This window comes from Macrotis lagotis, chromosome 1, assembly GCF_037893015.1.
Source record: "Macrotis lagotis isolate mMagLag1 chromosome 1, bilby.v1.9.chrom.fasta, whole genome shotgun sequence".
NCBI classification, from domain to species: Eukaryota; Metazoa; Chordata; class Mammalia; order Peramelemorphia; family Peramelidae; genus Macrotis; species Macrotis lagotis.
The window spans coordinates 24,401,848-24,418,776 of record NC_133658.1 but is presented as its reverse complement, the minus strand read 5'-3'; the positions used below and the strand labels follow the sequence as shown (position 1 = coordinate 24,418,776).

Sequence of the window (16,929 nt, the reverse complement as noted above, 5' to 3'; positions counted from 1 at the left end):
AGTCTACAAGATGTTAAGAGGAGGCTGTATAATGAGGAACTGGCTGGTAACAAGTTAGAGAATTCTGAGTTTAGCAATGAATGGGCGGAGAGAGAGATAAGATAGTAGGTTGAAAGGATGACAGTTGTAGGGAAGATGTTTTTGAGTATAGGATAACTTGAAACTGTTTGTAAGGCTACAATCTTACATCTCAATGGTAAATTCTTCCTGGATCCTCCAAGAGATAAAAGGCTCCAGACTAGCCATCTCTCATTCTTCTGACTTGGCTCTCATTCTTTTGGCTGGTACATGGGCATCTCCTTATCTCTCTTCCCATCCCTGTTTTGCAGCTCCTCCTTTAGAGTTATCTTCTCCCTATAGAATGCAAACTCCTAGAGGGCAGACTCTATCTTTCGTTTTTTTATTTCTTTCTGGCATTAGCACTTTCATAGCCTGGCAAGTAGCAAACACTAAGTCAGTTGAGGGATCTATTGACAGTGGGTGGATGGGAAGGAGCCTGTAGATGGAGAGAGATGGAAGGTAAGAGAAAATCAAAAGAAGCAGAATGAAGGAGGATGAAGAGGAAGAAGAAGAAAGGAGAGGAGAGAAGAAGAAGAAAAAAAAGAGAAAGGTAGAAGAAAGGGGAGGAGAGGAAACACCATTTCTTCTTCTGAGACTGGAAAAGGGTAGGAGAACCAGGTGAAGAATAAGATCAACTTTGAGGTGTGGAGAAAAAATTAGAAAGTCAAGAAAGAATATTCTAAATTTTCTTAAGGTTTGAGGAAAAGTTATCTCTGAGTGGGAGAAAGAAGGATGGGAGGCATGAAATGTTCTAGCCTGGAATGTGTTTGGGAATCAGAGAGAAATAAAAGAATTGCCTTGCAGAGATGAAGGCTCATTTGGAGAATTCCTTTCGATCCTCTCCCCATTTTTCACCCATCTAATATCATTGAAACAAGAGGCTCTTAACCTAAGGTCCCTGAACTTTAACCACATTTTCCCCCAGTTTTTTGCAAGGCAATGGGTTTAAGTAGCTTGCCCAAGGCCACACAGCTAGATAATTACTAAGTGTCTGAGGTTGGATTTGAACTCAGATACTCCTGACTGCAGGGTCAGTGCTTTATCCACTGTGCCACCTAGCCACCCTGTCCTGGAACTTTGTAAAGGTTGTATTTCAATCTAATTGATTTACTTTGTATTGATATTTTATGTTTAAAAATGCTTAAAAGCATTTTCCTGAGAAGGGGTCCATAGTTTTCACCAGATCATCAAAAGGGTCCAGATCACAAAAAAGTTAAGAATACCGGCTTTAAAGTCTTGCAAAGCAATTGGATGGCGCAGTGACTAGACAGCCAGGCCTGCAGTCAGGAAGACCTGATTTCAAGTCCAATCTCAGAAACTTCTGTGTGACCCTGGGCAAGTGACTTGACCTCAGTTTTGACCACTGTTTGATTCAGTTTCCTCAACTGCAGAATGAGGATAATAATAACACTTACTTTGAAGGACTGTTTGTAAGGATCAAATGCAAAGAACTAACACCTAGGTGGTGCACTTAGTAGGTGCTTAATAAATGCTTATTCTCTTCCCTTGCTTAGACATAGTAGGTGCTTAATAAAGGTGTTTGCCCTTCTCTTGCTTAAGTCCTGCCTCCTTTGGTGTTTTACTCTGATCAGAAACAACTGTGTCAGAGTGGATAAAGGGTTCAATTTAGTTTTGGGAAGACATGACTTCAAAGCCAGCCTATCCTCTTGTAAGAAATGAACCACTTTACTTTCCCCATAGACATAAATAGCAACGACCTTCAGTTCTGTACTACTTTGAGTTATCTCATTTGATCTCCAAACAATCCTGAAAGCTAGATGCTATCAATGTCCCCATTTTACAGATGAGCAAAATGAAGTTGAGATTTGTCAATTTGAACTCAAACTCAGGAAAAATTTGAACTCAGATTTTCTTGAGTTCACATATATATATATATATATATATACATGCATACATATAAATGTAGGAACACACACATATGTATATAGAGGAACTCCAGAGGACCTGAGTTCAAATTCCTTCTGAGTTATTATAATAGATACTATTATCTCCAAGATGCCATTATATATGTGTGTATGTATATATATATATGAACTTGGGAGTATTTTAAATGTTATATTTAAATACATTTGAATATTAAATATTTTCTATTATTCTAGCAGTTTTTAATACTTCCATTTTTTGAACACCTAAATAATTTATCTAGGGCTACCTAAACTATATTTCAGAACATAAAAGCCTCTAAATTGTTACCTGAAGATCTGGGGACTGGGAGTTGAAAGGAGAAAGACACAGAAAGAAGAGGGGGAAACAGTCTGTTTCTTAGGTTTTTAGGTTCATAGGATCATAAATGTAGTTCTGAAAAGTGAGTTCATTGGCAAGTGGTCCAACCTTTTCGTTTTATTTACCAACATAGTGAACGGACAGGCCAAGGTTACACAGGTATAAGTCGTGTCTTTTATCCCCAGAAGCTTGATTTGCAGGGTTCTCCCATTTCTTTTTCAAAGCTTCCACATCAAGATTGTCTTTGAACTTGTCCTCTGGGTCTGTGACTCCTTTGAGTGTCCTGGGAGTAAACCAATCCCTTCTTGATAATTTGACTTGAAGGAAAACCTTCTGAGATATTTAAGTCTAGTACCCAGGATGGATTTGAAATGGCTTCATAGGAAGTCATGGGCTCTGACTACCTTGGAAATACAGTGCATTATATACCCTTTGACCCAGCAATACCACTATTAGGCTTTTATTTCAAAGAGATCAAAGAAAAGAAGAACCTATTTGTACAAAAAGCAGCTCTTTTTGTGGTGGCAAAGAATTGGAAATCCAGAGAATGCTCAACAATTAAGGGAATGACTGAACAAGTTGGGATATATGATTGTAGCAGAATACTGTGTTAGGATAAATGAATCAGATGGTTTCAAAAAAAGCTGAATAGACTTACATGAACTGATGCAAAGTGGAATGAGCAGAACCAAGAGAGCATTGTATTCAGCAACAGCAATATTGTAAGGATGATTACAGGTAAAAGACAATTACTCTGATCAAGACAATGATCCAAGATAATCTCTCCCCCTCTTCAAATCAAAATTAAAAAAAAAATCTACTTTAATCTGTATTCAGATCTATCAGTCTCTCTCTGGAAACAAACAGCATTTTTCAATATGAGTCCTTTGAAATTGTCCTGGATTCAAAAGACCCATGATGAAAAAATGCTAACCCTCCAGAGAGAGAGTTAGTGAACTCTTGAGTGCACATTGAAGTGTACTTTTTTAAAACTATATTCCTTGGTTTTTATTTTCATTTATTTTGCAGCATAGCTAATATGGAAATATACTTCACATGACTTCACATATATAATTGATATATTACTTGTCTTTTTTTTTTTAGGTTTTTGCTAGGCAATGGGGTTAAGTGGCTTGCCCAGGGCCACACAGCTAGGTAATTATTAAGTGTCTGACACCGGATTCGAACCCAGGTACTCCTGACTCCTGGTGCTTTTATCCACTGCGCCACCTAGCTGCCCCATTACTTGTCTTTTCAATGGGTTGGGGTAGGAGCAGGCAGGAGAGAATTTGTAACTCAAAAATTATTTTAAATGTCTTATAATTTTTTTTAGGTTTTTTTTTTTTGTAAGGCAAACGGGGTTAAGTGGCTTGCTCAAGGCCACACAACTAGGTAATTATTAAGTGTCTGAGACCGGATTTGAACCCAGGTACTCCTGACTCCAGGGTCGGTGCTTTATCCACTGCCACCTAGCCGCCCCGCTACGCCACCTAGCTGCCCCTTATAATAATTTTAAAAAGAGAGACTGCTTGGCACATAGTAGGTGTTTAATATTGTGCTTGCTCCCTTCTGTGACTGCTCCAACAGAGAACAAGTTCTGGCAGGACCCTTGACACTGAAAAGACTGGGAGTAGACCAGGCAGTGGCTTCTTGGAAGGAGCAACTTGACTAAATCCAGAAAGATAAACTCCTCATTTGACTTCAGACTGGTGAATGTTTTTGGTTACATCAGCACGTGTTTAAGTGTTGACACTGCCAGTGCTCTGGGGGGATAAAAACCAACACATCTCAGCCCTTCTGTGCTAGGAAGAGAGTATTCCCAAGGGAAAATACAGAGCCTTGAGGAATTATTATCAGAGGTAGAAAAAAATGATCAATCTTTTAGTGGACCCTGACTGCTTAGGCCTCCTGGCATGCATCTATGTCTCTTCCCTGTTCTCCATCACCTCCATTCTGTCCTAAGGCAAAAACCAACTAATACATAAAGTTTATCCCCTCTACAACATACCTGACTGAGGGGTTATTTAGATAGGTAGAACTGATAGATGATAGATAGACAGAAAGACAGGCAGATAGAAACATAGAATAAAAGGAGAAAAAAAAGGAAAGAGAAAACAGGGAAAAAGAAAAATGGGGAAAAAAAGGCATATTGAGTCCTCAGTCCTTTTCAGTCATGTCTGCCATTTGGGGTTTTCTTTTTTTTCCCCCCTTTTTTTAAGGTTTTTTGCAAGGCAAACAGGGTTAAGTGGCTTGCCCAAGGCCACACAGCTAGGTAATTATTAAGTGTCTGAGACAGGATTTGAACCCAGGTACTCCTGACTCCAGGGCTGGTGCTTTATCCACTACACCACCTAGCCACCCCTGTTTGGGGTTTTCTTAAAAAAAGATGTTGGAGTGGTTTGCCATTTCCTTCTCCAGTTTGTTTTGCAGATAAGAAAACTGAAGCAAATAGGGTTAAGTGACTTGCCCAAGGTCTCATAGCTAAGTGTCTGAGGCCAGATTTGAAATCAGGAAGATGAGTTTTTCTGATTGGTGTTCTATCCATTGCTGCAACCTTTAGCTATTACTGGGGTCTGCTACCCTATACTGGAGTCTACTACAAATTTATGTATATTACCTCACCTGCTGCAAGGCAATCTTTTTATATCTTCCTAATTAACTCACTTTCCCATTCATCACAGTGGTTCTTCCAAACTTTTTCATCCTTCCTCAAACCTCCCATGGCTCCCTCTCCTTTCCACCATCTCAGTTGAGATCCCTGTGTGTCATAAGCTATTTTTCAAAAGTTCCTTCTCTTCTCATCTCACATCTCCCTGATGTCTTCTGCCAGGATCTCCTTTGGTCCCATTCTATCCTATCTCCTCCAACAGATTGCCTCTTCTCATCCCCATGCTTTCATTTATCTGCAACCTCTCCTAGTCTATTTGTCCCTTTCATTCCCTACTACCTCTCATCCTATATCTCTCTTCCTTTTGTACCCGTAGATGGCTGTCTACACCAAGTACCTCTAATTTCCTTTCTTTTCTTAATTTTCATCAGTCTTATTTCACCATTCTACCAAAATGGATTTCTTCAAAGATATGAATTATCACTTAATTGCCCAAGCGTCATTGTTCTTGACCTCTCCCCAGCCTCAGACACTGTCAATCACCGTCCGCCCCTGCATATTCTCTTTTCCCTGGGTTTTTGTGACATTGCCCTCTTCTGGTTGTCCTCCAATGTATCTGACTGTTCCTTCTAAGTTTCTTTTGTTGGATCTTTACCCAGGTCATGTCCACTGATGGGGTGCTCCATTGGGCTCTGCCCAGGGCCCTCTTCTCTTTTCTTCTCTGTCTATACTATTTCACTTGATGATCTCAACAGCTCCCATGGATTCAGCTATCTTTATGTCAGGAATTCTGAAGACTAGTTAATCTAACCTCCCTATTGACCTCCAGACTTGTATCTTCAGCTACCCCTTAGACATCTCTAATTGGATATTCTTTAGTTTCATTCAAAATGGAATCCATTATCTTTCTTCCTGTATCCTCTTCCTAACACCCTTTACTGTTGAGGATACCTCCATCCTTTCAAGTTATTCAATGACAACAAGGAGTCATCCTTCATGTTTTACTTGCTCACTTTCCATATCCAATTTATTACCAAGTCTTGATTTCATCCTGGTATCCTCTTTCATATGGGCTCTCTCCCCTTCTCTGACACTGCCTCCACCCTGGTGCAGACTTTCATCACCAGTAGGTTGCTGGTTGGTCTCTCCTCTCCAGCCCATCCACTTAGCTGTCAAAGTGATCTTCAAGTGCAAGTCCAACCACATCACCCTCCTATAAATTGCAATAGTTTCCTAATACCTTCAGGATCAAATAAAAAAGGAGTTTGAGACCCTTTACACCTAACCCCTCCCACCACACCTTTATAGCAGTTATGCCTTCCATATTGAAACTTTCACTATGGTAGATTTGATAGATCACCACTTGGTATTAGAAATTAGAAATTAAATAGGAACTTGGGGAATTTTGTGGAAGCAGCGAACAGTTGAAGGCCAATAGATGACACAAAGCCTATGATCAAATACTTAATCCAAATTTTAAAATAAAGTACTGCAAATACCCCAGAAAGGAAAAAAGGGAAAAAAATTCTTTGATACCAAGGGAGGACCTAAAACATTTGTGTAGATTTTTCTAGATCTCATGGTGGGAGGAGGAGGAGGAGGAGGATGCTTTGCCCTGAACTCTTTCAATATTGAAGGGATAACTGTTTTTTACATCTCATATTCTCCCCTCCTCTCACGCCTTTCTAGAATTCTTACACTTTATACTTCTCCCTTTCCCCAACATTCTTCAAACTACTTGTTCCTCAAACAAGAAACTCTATCTCCTGATTCTGGGTGTTTTCTCTGTCCTCCATTCCTGGAATGCCAACCCTCCTCTTTTCCAACTCGTGGCTTCCTTCTGGTCCCAGCTAAAATTCTACCTCTCCTGACTCCCCCTTAATTCTAGTACCTTCTCTTGGTAACCTGCATAAAGTTTGTGTGTACATAGTTGTTTGTAAATTGTCTTCATTAGACTATGAGTTTTTTGAACACAAGGACTGTCTTGGGTTTTTCTTTGAATTCCTAGTGCTTTAGCACAGGGCTGGTACAGAGAAGGTGTTTAATAAATGTTCACTGGTAAAAAAAAATATTCATTGATTAGACTATGCTATAGAACACCCCAGGAAAATGATTAGCTCATTTTGGGTCTTTGGGGCAAAAGGATGACCCTCAAGGTTCACTTGATTTTCTTTAGCTTTAGAGTTTGAGCTGAAAAAATCTGATCCACTCATGATTACTCCAATTCCCTAGTTAGGAGAAATTTCAAAAACCTAGACAAAGCCTGGGATTTCTGCCTAGCCTTACAGCTCTAACGCCTAGCTACCACCTGCCCTCTTTGCTACTGATGCAAATTTTGGCTTACTGGAAACACTGGGATAATGAAACCACAGATTACATTATAGTGTCTCTGGGTAGAAAGGCAAGGGGAACAGATGTTATACAAAAAGCAGATGTGTTCTCTGGACTTGGGGGAGCCCAAAACCTCTTCTCCACAATACCCTAGACCACACCAAGGCCTCGTCTGATTATCTTTCTTCTAGCTCACTTTTCTGAGATAGCATTTCCCTTTGATACAAAATGCTGAGGGAGTGTCCCAGTGTCGCTTAGGGTAACTTTATTTTATTCTAGGAGGTACACAGGTCCCGTTCATACTTTTAGATTTTTTTTATTCAGGAAGAAAAGATATTTAAATCTAGTCAAAGCACGAGTCAAATGTATTAGTTTTAATGTACGAGAAGGATAGACAGATGGAATGACTGAAAGAGGGTGAGAGGAGAGACAGAGATAGAGACACAGAGACACAGAGAGACACAGAGACACAAAGAGACACAGAGACAAAAGAGAAAAAAAGAGAATGAGAGGGAGAGGGAGGGAGAGAGGAGAAAAGGAAGAGAGGGTTTTGTCTTTCCCAGCACTATAGCATTAGGAATATAACTCATATAATAAGCAACACAGTCACTGCCCTAAAGGAGTTATCATTCTAATAGAGGAAGCTGTGAGGGTGGGGAGCATGGAAGTGGTGGCCCTGGTGGCATGGCTAGAGAGGTCTAAGAGCACTGTGAAACTTATACATTGATGGACACCACAGAAAAGGAACCCATGTGGGAAAATTGGGCCCCAATGCACTTCTGAGGGCCACTAGGTGGTGCTAGGGTACATAAAGCCCTGGGCCTGGAGTCAGGAAGCCTTACCTTCCAGAGTTTGAGTCCAGTCTAAGACACTTACTAGCTGTGTGATTGTGGGCAAGTCACACCACCCTGTTTGCCTCAGTTTCCTCATCTGCAAACGAACTGGAGAAGGAAGTGGCAAACATTCCACTATCTTTGCTAGGAAAACTCTGAAATGGGATCACAAGGAGTCAGAGCTGCTTGAAAAACTACAGAACAATGCACTGTGGTGAGCTGGTCCAACCTTTTTGGAGAAAAATTTGGACCTATGCTTAAGGGACTGCAAAACTGTATAGACCTTTGACTCAGCAATTTCTTTACTATATCTGTACCCCAAAGATCAAAGAAAAAGGGAAAGGACCCATTTGTACGAAAATATCAATAGCAGCTCTTTTTATTTAAGAATTGGAAACTGAAGGGATGCCCATCCATTGTGGAATGGCTGAAAAGGTTGCAGCATGTGATTGTATTGGATTTTGTTCAAAGGAAACTGAGGTAAATGGATTAAGTGACTTGCCTAGCTGAAGATGAGTCTTCCTTACTCCAAGCCCAGCTCTCTATCCACTTTGCCACCAGCTGCCCGTGTAATGGAATTTTTGTTCAGTGATTTTAGTCTTGTCCGATTCTTCATGACCCTATTTGGGGTTTCCTTGGGCAAAGATACTGGAGTGATTTGTCATTCCTTCTCCAGCTCATGTTACAGATGAGGAAACTGAGGCAAACAGGGATAAGTGACTTGCCCAGGGTCAGACAGCTAGTAGGTTTCTGAGGCCAGATTTGAGCTCATGAAGATGTTTCTAACTCCAGGCCTGGTGTTCAATCCACTTTGCAGCCCTGGGTGTTCTAAGAAATAAACAGGATTGCTTCAAAAAAAAAAAACCTGAAAAGGCTAATGTAGGCTTCTGCAAAATGAAGGGAGCAGAACCAGAACACACATACACTGTAAACAGTAATAGTAATATTGTGTGATGATCAACTCTGAAAGACACAGCGACTCGACAGTGATCCAAGACAATTGCTGAAAAACGCTATCTACCTCCAGAGAGAACTACTGAGGCTCTGAGGACAAACTGACTTTTTTGACAAGGCAATGGCATTGTGACTTGCCTAAGGCTGCACAGCTAAGTAATTGTAAAGTGTCTGAGGTCACATTTGAACTCAGTTCCTCCTGACTCCAGGTGGGTGCTCTATCTGGTGCGCCACCTAGCTGCCCTGAAGTAGACTTTTAAAAAAACGACAACTTCCTTTCCTGTGTATTTTTTTTTGGTAGCCTGGCTAATGTGGAAATGTTTTACATGACTTCACATGTATAATTAGTATCATACTGTTTCCCTTCTCAATGTTTAAGGGAGCTACAAGTGGAAGAGAATTTGAAACAAATTTTTTAAAAAATGATTTTATATGTAATTGGAAATATTTAAAATTCTATATAACACACTATATATGCATATTTTACATGGATAAATCTCCATATATCTGTCTAAGAAAGCACTGTAGAAGCCTGAAATTAAGATAAGACCAAAGGTGGCCTATGTGGATAGAAAACTTTATGATAGGGAAGAAATGGAGGTACAGGCTCCAAGGGAGACAGCCTCCCAAGGTAGTGTATTCCATTTTTTAAGCGGTTTTTCCTTTAGGTCAAGGTTTTTTTTTTTAAACTTTCCTCCTTTCTATTTTTTGCTTTCTGGAACCATGCAGAACCTCTTAAAGGACAGTCCTTCTGATATCGGAACCTAATTTTATCTTTTCTTCAGACTAAACACTCCCAGGTCTTCCCTGGAGTCAGTTGAGTTTGAGGCTTTCATTATCCTGGTTGACCCTCTTCAGTTTGTCAGCTTTTCCTCTCCCATGTAACCTTGAAAATTGTGGCCTCCCAATGTGGCCCCATCCCCAGAATATCCCCTCCTCGGGGACAGGGACTGGTTTGGGGGCTTATCTATCTACCCCAATGAAGTCAGCAAGCATAGATCCATTGCCTACACTGTAGCTACTCTGTAGGAAAGGTGAAGGATGATCTTTGATCTCAAACAGCTCACAGTCTGAACTGGCTAGCTCACCTTTCTGTCGAACTGAATTTACTGTCATCTCCCCAGGCCATACAGCCCAAGACCAACATGGCCTTTCACTCCTTCCCCTACTTTGCTCCTTCTGATGGACAGAAGGTGGTCTAGGAGGTCTTCCTCAGCTGCCCCCCCCGGCATTCCTTTGCAATTCATTTACACACTTTCTATGCATTTATACATATATGTGTCTATGTATATACATATATTTGTGTGTGTCTATCTATTTCTGCATTGCATGGGCTGGAAATCCACCTTGTGGGAGATGGAAATTCTACCACTGAACCACCAATGCAATGGACAGAGTACTGGCCTGGGAGTCTGGGGGACAGGAGATCCAAGATGGGCTTCAGACCAGTGATACTAATTGTCTGACCTCGGGAGGTCCCCTAATCCTGACTGCCTGGCATCCAGGGTCATCACCAGCAGTCCTGATCCATCTCTGGCCACCGGACCCCGAAGGCTCCAGAGGAGGAAGTGGGGTGGGGGACTCAGCACAGCACCCCCCTCACTCCAATCTAATTTATGTGTATGTCATGGCATCACCTCCCTGATGTCATGGTCTTCTTCAGAATGAAGGCCAAACACCAGACATGCATGTCTATAAGCACACACATGTACACGTTGTCTGACTCCCTAGAGAAACACACATGTATACATAGATACATGTCATCTGTCCCTATATGCACAGACACACCTGCCTATCTTATATACACACACAACCATACACATCACCTGCCTCCCTCTACACACACACGTCATTTGTCTCTATATGCACATATATGTCTGCTCCCGTTATACACTCATCCATTCACATCACATGCCTCCCTCTATACACCAAATACATCATTTGCCTCTACATACGCACACATGTGTCTGTCTCTCTATACACACTCAACCATACACATCACCTGCCTCCCTACATATGTGCACATATAGATCCACACACATAGACATGCCTTCCCCTATGTTATATACACACTCATCCACACATGTCACCTGCCTCCGTCTACACACATACACACATCATGCATCTCTCTATGCACACATGTGTCTGTCTCCTATCTTCCATACACACTCATCCACAGGCGTCACCTGCCTCCCTCTACACACATACATACACGTCATGTGTCTCTGCACACACACGTGTCTGTCTCCTATCCTCCATACACACTCATCCACATGCGTCACCTGCCTCCCTCTACACACATACACACACGTCATGTGTCTCTATGCACACACGCATGTGTGTCTCCTATCCTCCATACACTCATCCACATGCATCACCTGCCTCCCTCTACACAATACACACATGTCATGTGTCTCTGCACACACACGTGTCTGTCTCATATCCTCCACACACACTCATACACACATGTCACCTGCCTCCCTCTACACACATACACACACATCATGTGTCTCTGCACACACGTGTGTCTGTCTCCTATTCTCCATACACACTCATCCACACCTGCCTCCCTCTACACACACACGTCATGTGTATCTATGCACACACGTGTGTCTGTCTCCTATCCTCCATACACACTCATCCACACCTGCCTCCCTCTACACACACACACACACACACGTCATGCGTCTCTGCACACACGTGTGTCTGTCTCCTATCCTCCATACACACTCATCCACACACGTCACCTGCCTCCTTCTACACACACATGTCATGCATCTCTGCACACACGTGTCTGTCTCCTATCCTCCATACACACTCATCCACACCTGCCTCCCTCTACACACACACACACACACACACACGTCATGCGTCTCTGCACACACGTGTCTGTCTCCTATCCTCCATACACACTCATCCACACGCGTCACCTGCCTCCCTCTACACACACACACACACACACACAAGTCATGCGTCTCTGCACACACGTGTCTGTCTCCTATCCTCCATACACACTCATCCACAGGCGTCACCTGCCTCCCTCTACACACACACACACACACACACACGTCATGCGTCTCTGCACACACGTGTCTGTCTCCTATCCTCCGTACACACTCATCCACACCTGCCTCCCGGCACACACACACACACACACACACACACGTCATGCGTCTCTGCACACACGTGTCTGTCTCCTATCCTCCATACACACTCATCCACAGGCGTCACCTGCCTCCCTCTACACACACACACACACACACACGTCATGCGTCTCTGCACACACGTGTCTGTCTCCTATCCTCCATACACACTCATCCACAGGCGTCACCTGCCTCCCTCTACACACACACACACGTCATGTGTCTCTGCACACACGTGTCTGTCTCCTATCCTCCACACACACTCATCCACACCTGCCTCCCTCTACACACACACACACACACACACACACACACGTCATGCGTCTCTGCACACACGTGTCTGTCTCCTATCCTCCGTACACACTCATCCACACCTGCCTCCCGGCACACACACACACACACACACACACACACGTCATGCGTCTCTGCACACACGTGTCTGTCTCCTATCCTCCACACACACTCATCCACACCTGCCTCCCTCTACACACACACACACACACACACACGTCATGCGTCTCTGCACACACGTGTCTGTCTCCTATCCTCCGTACACACTCATCCACACCTGCCTCCCGGCACACACACGTCACGCCTCTGCAGCGCACGTGTCCGCCCCCATCTTCTACACACGCTCCGCACACGCGTCAGCTCCCCCCGCCCCGTGCCCGCCCCGTGCCCGCCCCGCCGCTCTCCGCGCTCCGGGCCGGGGGCAGCAGCGCCCCCAGCCCCCTGGCCCCGGCTCTCCCGGGCGGCGCTGCGCCCGGGCCGCTCCTGGGGGCGGGGCAGGGGCGGGGCAGGGGCGGGCCCCGGGCGCTTCCGGCCCCTCGGGCCCCCCCCTCCCGCGCGCCCCCGGCTCGGCTCGCCCCGCCCCCCAGCCCGGCCCGGCCCCGGCGGCGCCCGCGGTCCCGGACCTCCGGCCCCGAGGCCCCGCCTCCTGGGGGCGGGGCCAGGGCAGGCCGCCCCTCCCGGCGCGGCGGATGTCGCGCCGTTTCTGGCCCCGCCCCCCACCTCCCGGGGTCCAATGGGGCCGCGAGGTGGGAGGGAGGGAGGGCGGGACGACGGGATGACTGGGGTGGGGGGGGGCCCTTCCCGGGGCGGCGCTAGAGGGCGCTCCCGGGGGCCCCAGCGACCTCGGGCGGCGGCGCGGCGGCGGGGGCGGGGCGGGGGCGGGCCCGCTCAGAGCCGCAGCCAGTGGCGCGGCGGGAAGGGCGGGGCCGTCCCCGGCCCCGCCCCCGGCCCGCCCCCGGCCCGCGGCTTCCCGCGAGATCCTGCTGTGCGCGAGCTGGGCCTGGGCTGGGGAGAGCGAGAGCAGAGAGCGAGGGAGCGAGGGAGACCCTCCCCGCGGCCGCCCCTCCGCCCCCCGCGCCGGGCCGGGCTCCCTCCTTCACTTCCTGCCGCCGCCTCACGCGGGGGAGCGAGCGGAGCGCGGCGGCGGCGGCGGCGGCGGCGGCGGGCGGCGGGCGGGCGGCGGCGGCGGCGGCGGCGCGGCGGCGGGCAGCGGGAGGCGGCGGCCGGCCAGCCCGCTGCCAGGCTCGGCGCGCGGCGGGGCCGGGGCCGGGGGCCGGGGGCCGGGGCCGGGCCGGGGCCGGGGCCAGGCGGGCCGCCGGGCCCGGGGCCGGCGCGCCGCATTGTCTCGCGGGGCTCCCCCCGCCCCAGGGACGGCCCGGGCCGGGGCCCGGGGCGGGGGGAGGGGGCCGGCCACCATGGGCCCCCAAGCGGCGGCAGCTGACGTTCCGGGAGAAGTCGTACATCATCCAGGAGGTGGAGAAGAACCCGGACCTGCGCAAGGGCGAGATCGCCCGGCGCTTCAACATCCCGCCGTCCACGCTGAGCACCATCCTGAAGAACAAGCGCGCCATCCTGGCCTCGGAGCGCAAGTTCGGCGTGGCCTCCACCTGCCGCAAGACCAACAAGCTGAGCCCCTACGACAAGCTGGAGGGGCTGCTCATCGCCTGGTTCCAGCAGATCCGCGCCGCCGGCCTGCCCGTCAACGGCATCATCCTCAAGGAGAAGGCGCTGCGCATCGCCGAGGAGCTGGGCATGGAGGACTTCACGGCCTCCAACGGCTGGCTCGACCGCTTCCGCCGCCGCCACGGCGTCATGACCAGGAACGGCGTGGCCAAGAGCCGGGCGCCGCCGCCGCCGACCCCGCCGCCGCCGCCGGCCGCCGCCGCCGCCCCGCCGCCGCCGGCCCCGCCGCCGCCGCCGGCCCCCGCGCGCGCCCCGGCCCCGGCCCCGGCCTCGGCGCCCGACGGCGGCCGGCGCTGGTGGGAGGAGCAGCTGCCCGCGCTGGCCGAGGGCTACGCCTCGCAGGACGTCTTCAACGCCACCGAGACCTGCCTCTGGTACAACTTCCTCCCGGACCAGGCCCCCGCGCTGGCGGGCGAGGCCCGGCCCAGCCCCCGCCGGGGCACCGAGCGCCTGGCCGTGCTGCTGTGCGCCAACGCCGACGGCAGCGAGAAGCTGCCCCCGCTGGTGGTGGGCAAGCTGGCCAAGCCCCCCGGCGCCGCGCGCGCCGGCCTGCCCTGCGACTACAGCGCCAACGCCAAGGGCGGCGTCACGGCCCCCGAGCTGGCCCGCTACCTGAAGGCCCTGGACGCGCGCATGGCCGACGAGTCCCGCCGCGTCCTGCTGCTGGCCGGCCGGCCCGCCGCCCCGGCCCTGGACGTCTCCGACCTGCGGCACGTCCAGGTGGCCTTCTTCCCCTCCGACACGCTGCAGCCGCTGGAGCGCGGCGTGGTCCAGCAGGTCAAGGGCCACTACCGCCAGGCGCTGCTGCTCAAGGCCATGGCCGCGCTGGAGGACCACGACCGGGCCCGGCTGCAGCTGGGCCTCACCGAGGCGCTGCACTTTGTGGCCGCCGCCTGGGAGGCCGTGGAGCCGGCCGACATCGCCGCCTGCTTCCGGGAGGCCGGCTTCGGGGGCGGCCCCGGGCCGGACCTGGACGTGGCGGTCCAGAGCGAGGACGAGGAGGAGGAGGAGGAGGACGAGGATGAGGAGGAAGAGGAGGAGGAGGAGGAGGAGGAGGAGGAGGACAACGAGGAGGAGGAGCAGGGGGAGGAGGAGGAGGAGGAGGAGGGCGAGGAGGAGGCGGAGGAGGGCGAGGAAGGGGAGGAGGAGGAGGAGGAGGAGGAAGAAGAAGAAGAGGAGAGCTCCTCGGAGGGGCTGGAGGCGGATGACTGGGCCCAAGGTGGAGGGGGGGCCGGCGGGAGCTTTGTGGCCTACGGAGCCCAGTACGAGCAGGGCGGCCCCGCGGTCCAGCTCCTGGAGGCGGGGGAGGACTCCGAGTCGGAGAGCGATGAGGACGACGATGACGACGACGACGAGGACGATGATGACGACGACGACGATGACGACGACGACGAAGTGCCCGTGCCCAGTTTCGGGGAGGCCATGGCCTACTTTGCCATGGTCAAGCGGTATCTGACCTCTTTCCCCATCGATGACCGTGTCCAGAGCCACATTCTCCACCTGGAGCACGATCTGGTCCACGTGACCAGAAAGAACCACGCCAGACAGACGTCAGCCCGAGCCCTGGCACACCAGAACTTGGCTTGACCAGCTCTTTTTTTTGGGTGGGGGGGAGGGAGGAGCCCTGGACACTGGCTGTGGTGCATCCCAGTCCTGACATGTATGGGATTTCCAGGGAGGCTCTTTCAGGGACCAGGTGGTGGTGGTGGTGGTGGGGAACCGTTGCCAACATCAGGGTTTTAACTCCCTTAGGTAAATGCCCTACACCCCTGCACCTCTTGGGAACCGGGCAAGGCCTGTTTCTACCTGGGGAGCTACCCCCCCTCCTTCCTCCCCACCTCTTCCCTACCTCCTTCCCCAGGGTTAGGATGCCTGCTGTGATTGGCAGGGCGGTGCATAGGGTGGGGAGGGTCCCTTATGAGCAGGTCCCACCCCAAAGTGCCCTACAAATACTGCCTAGCTAGGTCCCATCTGCAGGGACGGCTGGTGGGGGGAAGGGGATCAGGTGGAAGACGTTTTGCTTGGTGGGTAGGAGGGTGCCAGTCTGCAGGCCTCCTTCCCCTATCCCCTTGGTCTCTCACCTTTCACACTGCATGGAGATTCAGCCCTAAGGAAAGGGGGCTTAGAGGGGCCCTGGAGAGGTGGCCCCTGAGAAAGCACTTAAGAGACAGCATGGCAGCAGGCCCAGAGCTGCAAACCTTCACCAAGCCTGCCTGCCAGGGAATCTTTTTTTTTAAGTGCCCATAGGGCTCCCTCAGCCCCAAAGGGAAGCTTTTGAGAGAAGCACAGTTCCCCCTCCCCCCCCCCCAGGAGTTGGTTTTCCAACTGCTCCTCTTTGCCCTCTGATAGATTTTTTTCCCAAACCAAGGGCTTATTTCTTATTGCCCCTGGGCTCCTTGTCTCCCTTGGAGGGCCCCCTGGCCCGCTGCTGCAGGAGATACTGGATGAGTCCCAAGCATTCTCTTTCCTTGAGGTGTGAGGGGACAAGGTGGGGGGCTCTTTTTCTCTCTTGGGTACTATCAGGATCCCAAAGCTGCCACATCTTGCCTAGTCCCCCATGCTCCCCCACTCTTCTCCCTCTGTATGGTACCTTCCCTAAAACTGTTGCAAATTGACGGAGATGGGGAGGTGTCATTACCTGCAGGGAGGGTGGTGGTGGTCCCTGGTTGGGTCGAACTACTCTCCAGCTATTTCTTTTCCTAGTCTGAATTCAATAAACCCTTCTGATCCCCTTTTGCTGGGGGTTGGGTGTTTTGACAGCTGAGGGGTGATGTCCTTTGTG

General features: G+C 49.7%; 1 protein-coding gene across 1 annotated transcript; it reads left to right on the top strand.

Moving 5' to 3' along the window:
• Positions 1–13,239: 13,239 nt before the first annotated feature.
• CENPB (centromere protein B) lies at positions 13,240–16,906 on the top strand. Its single transcript, XM_074189750.1, has 2 exons — positions 13,240–13,491; positions 13,707–16,906. The coding sequence occupies exons 1-2, from the start codon at positions 13,240–13,242 to the stop codon at positions 15,732–15,734; spliced, it is 2,280 nt and encodes a 759-aa protein (XP_074045851.1). The 3' UTR covers positions 15,735–16,906.
• The last annotated feature ends 23 nt before the right edge of the window (positions 16,907–16,929 follow it).

Bases quoted from the DNA above. Each gene is read 5' to 3' on its own strand.
- CENPB (XM_074189750.1), top strand. From the start codon at position 13,240: ATGACTGGGGTGGGGGGGGGCCCTTCCCGGGGCGGCGCTAGAGGGCGC. The intron at 13,492-13,706 runs GCGAGGGAGCGA...GCCCGCTGCCAG, and splicing joins GGGGAGAGCGAGAGCAGAGA to GCTCGGCGCGCGGCGGGGCC.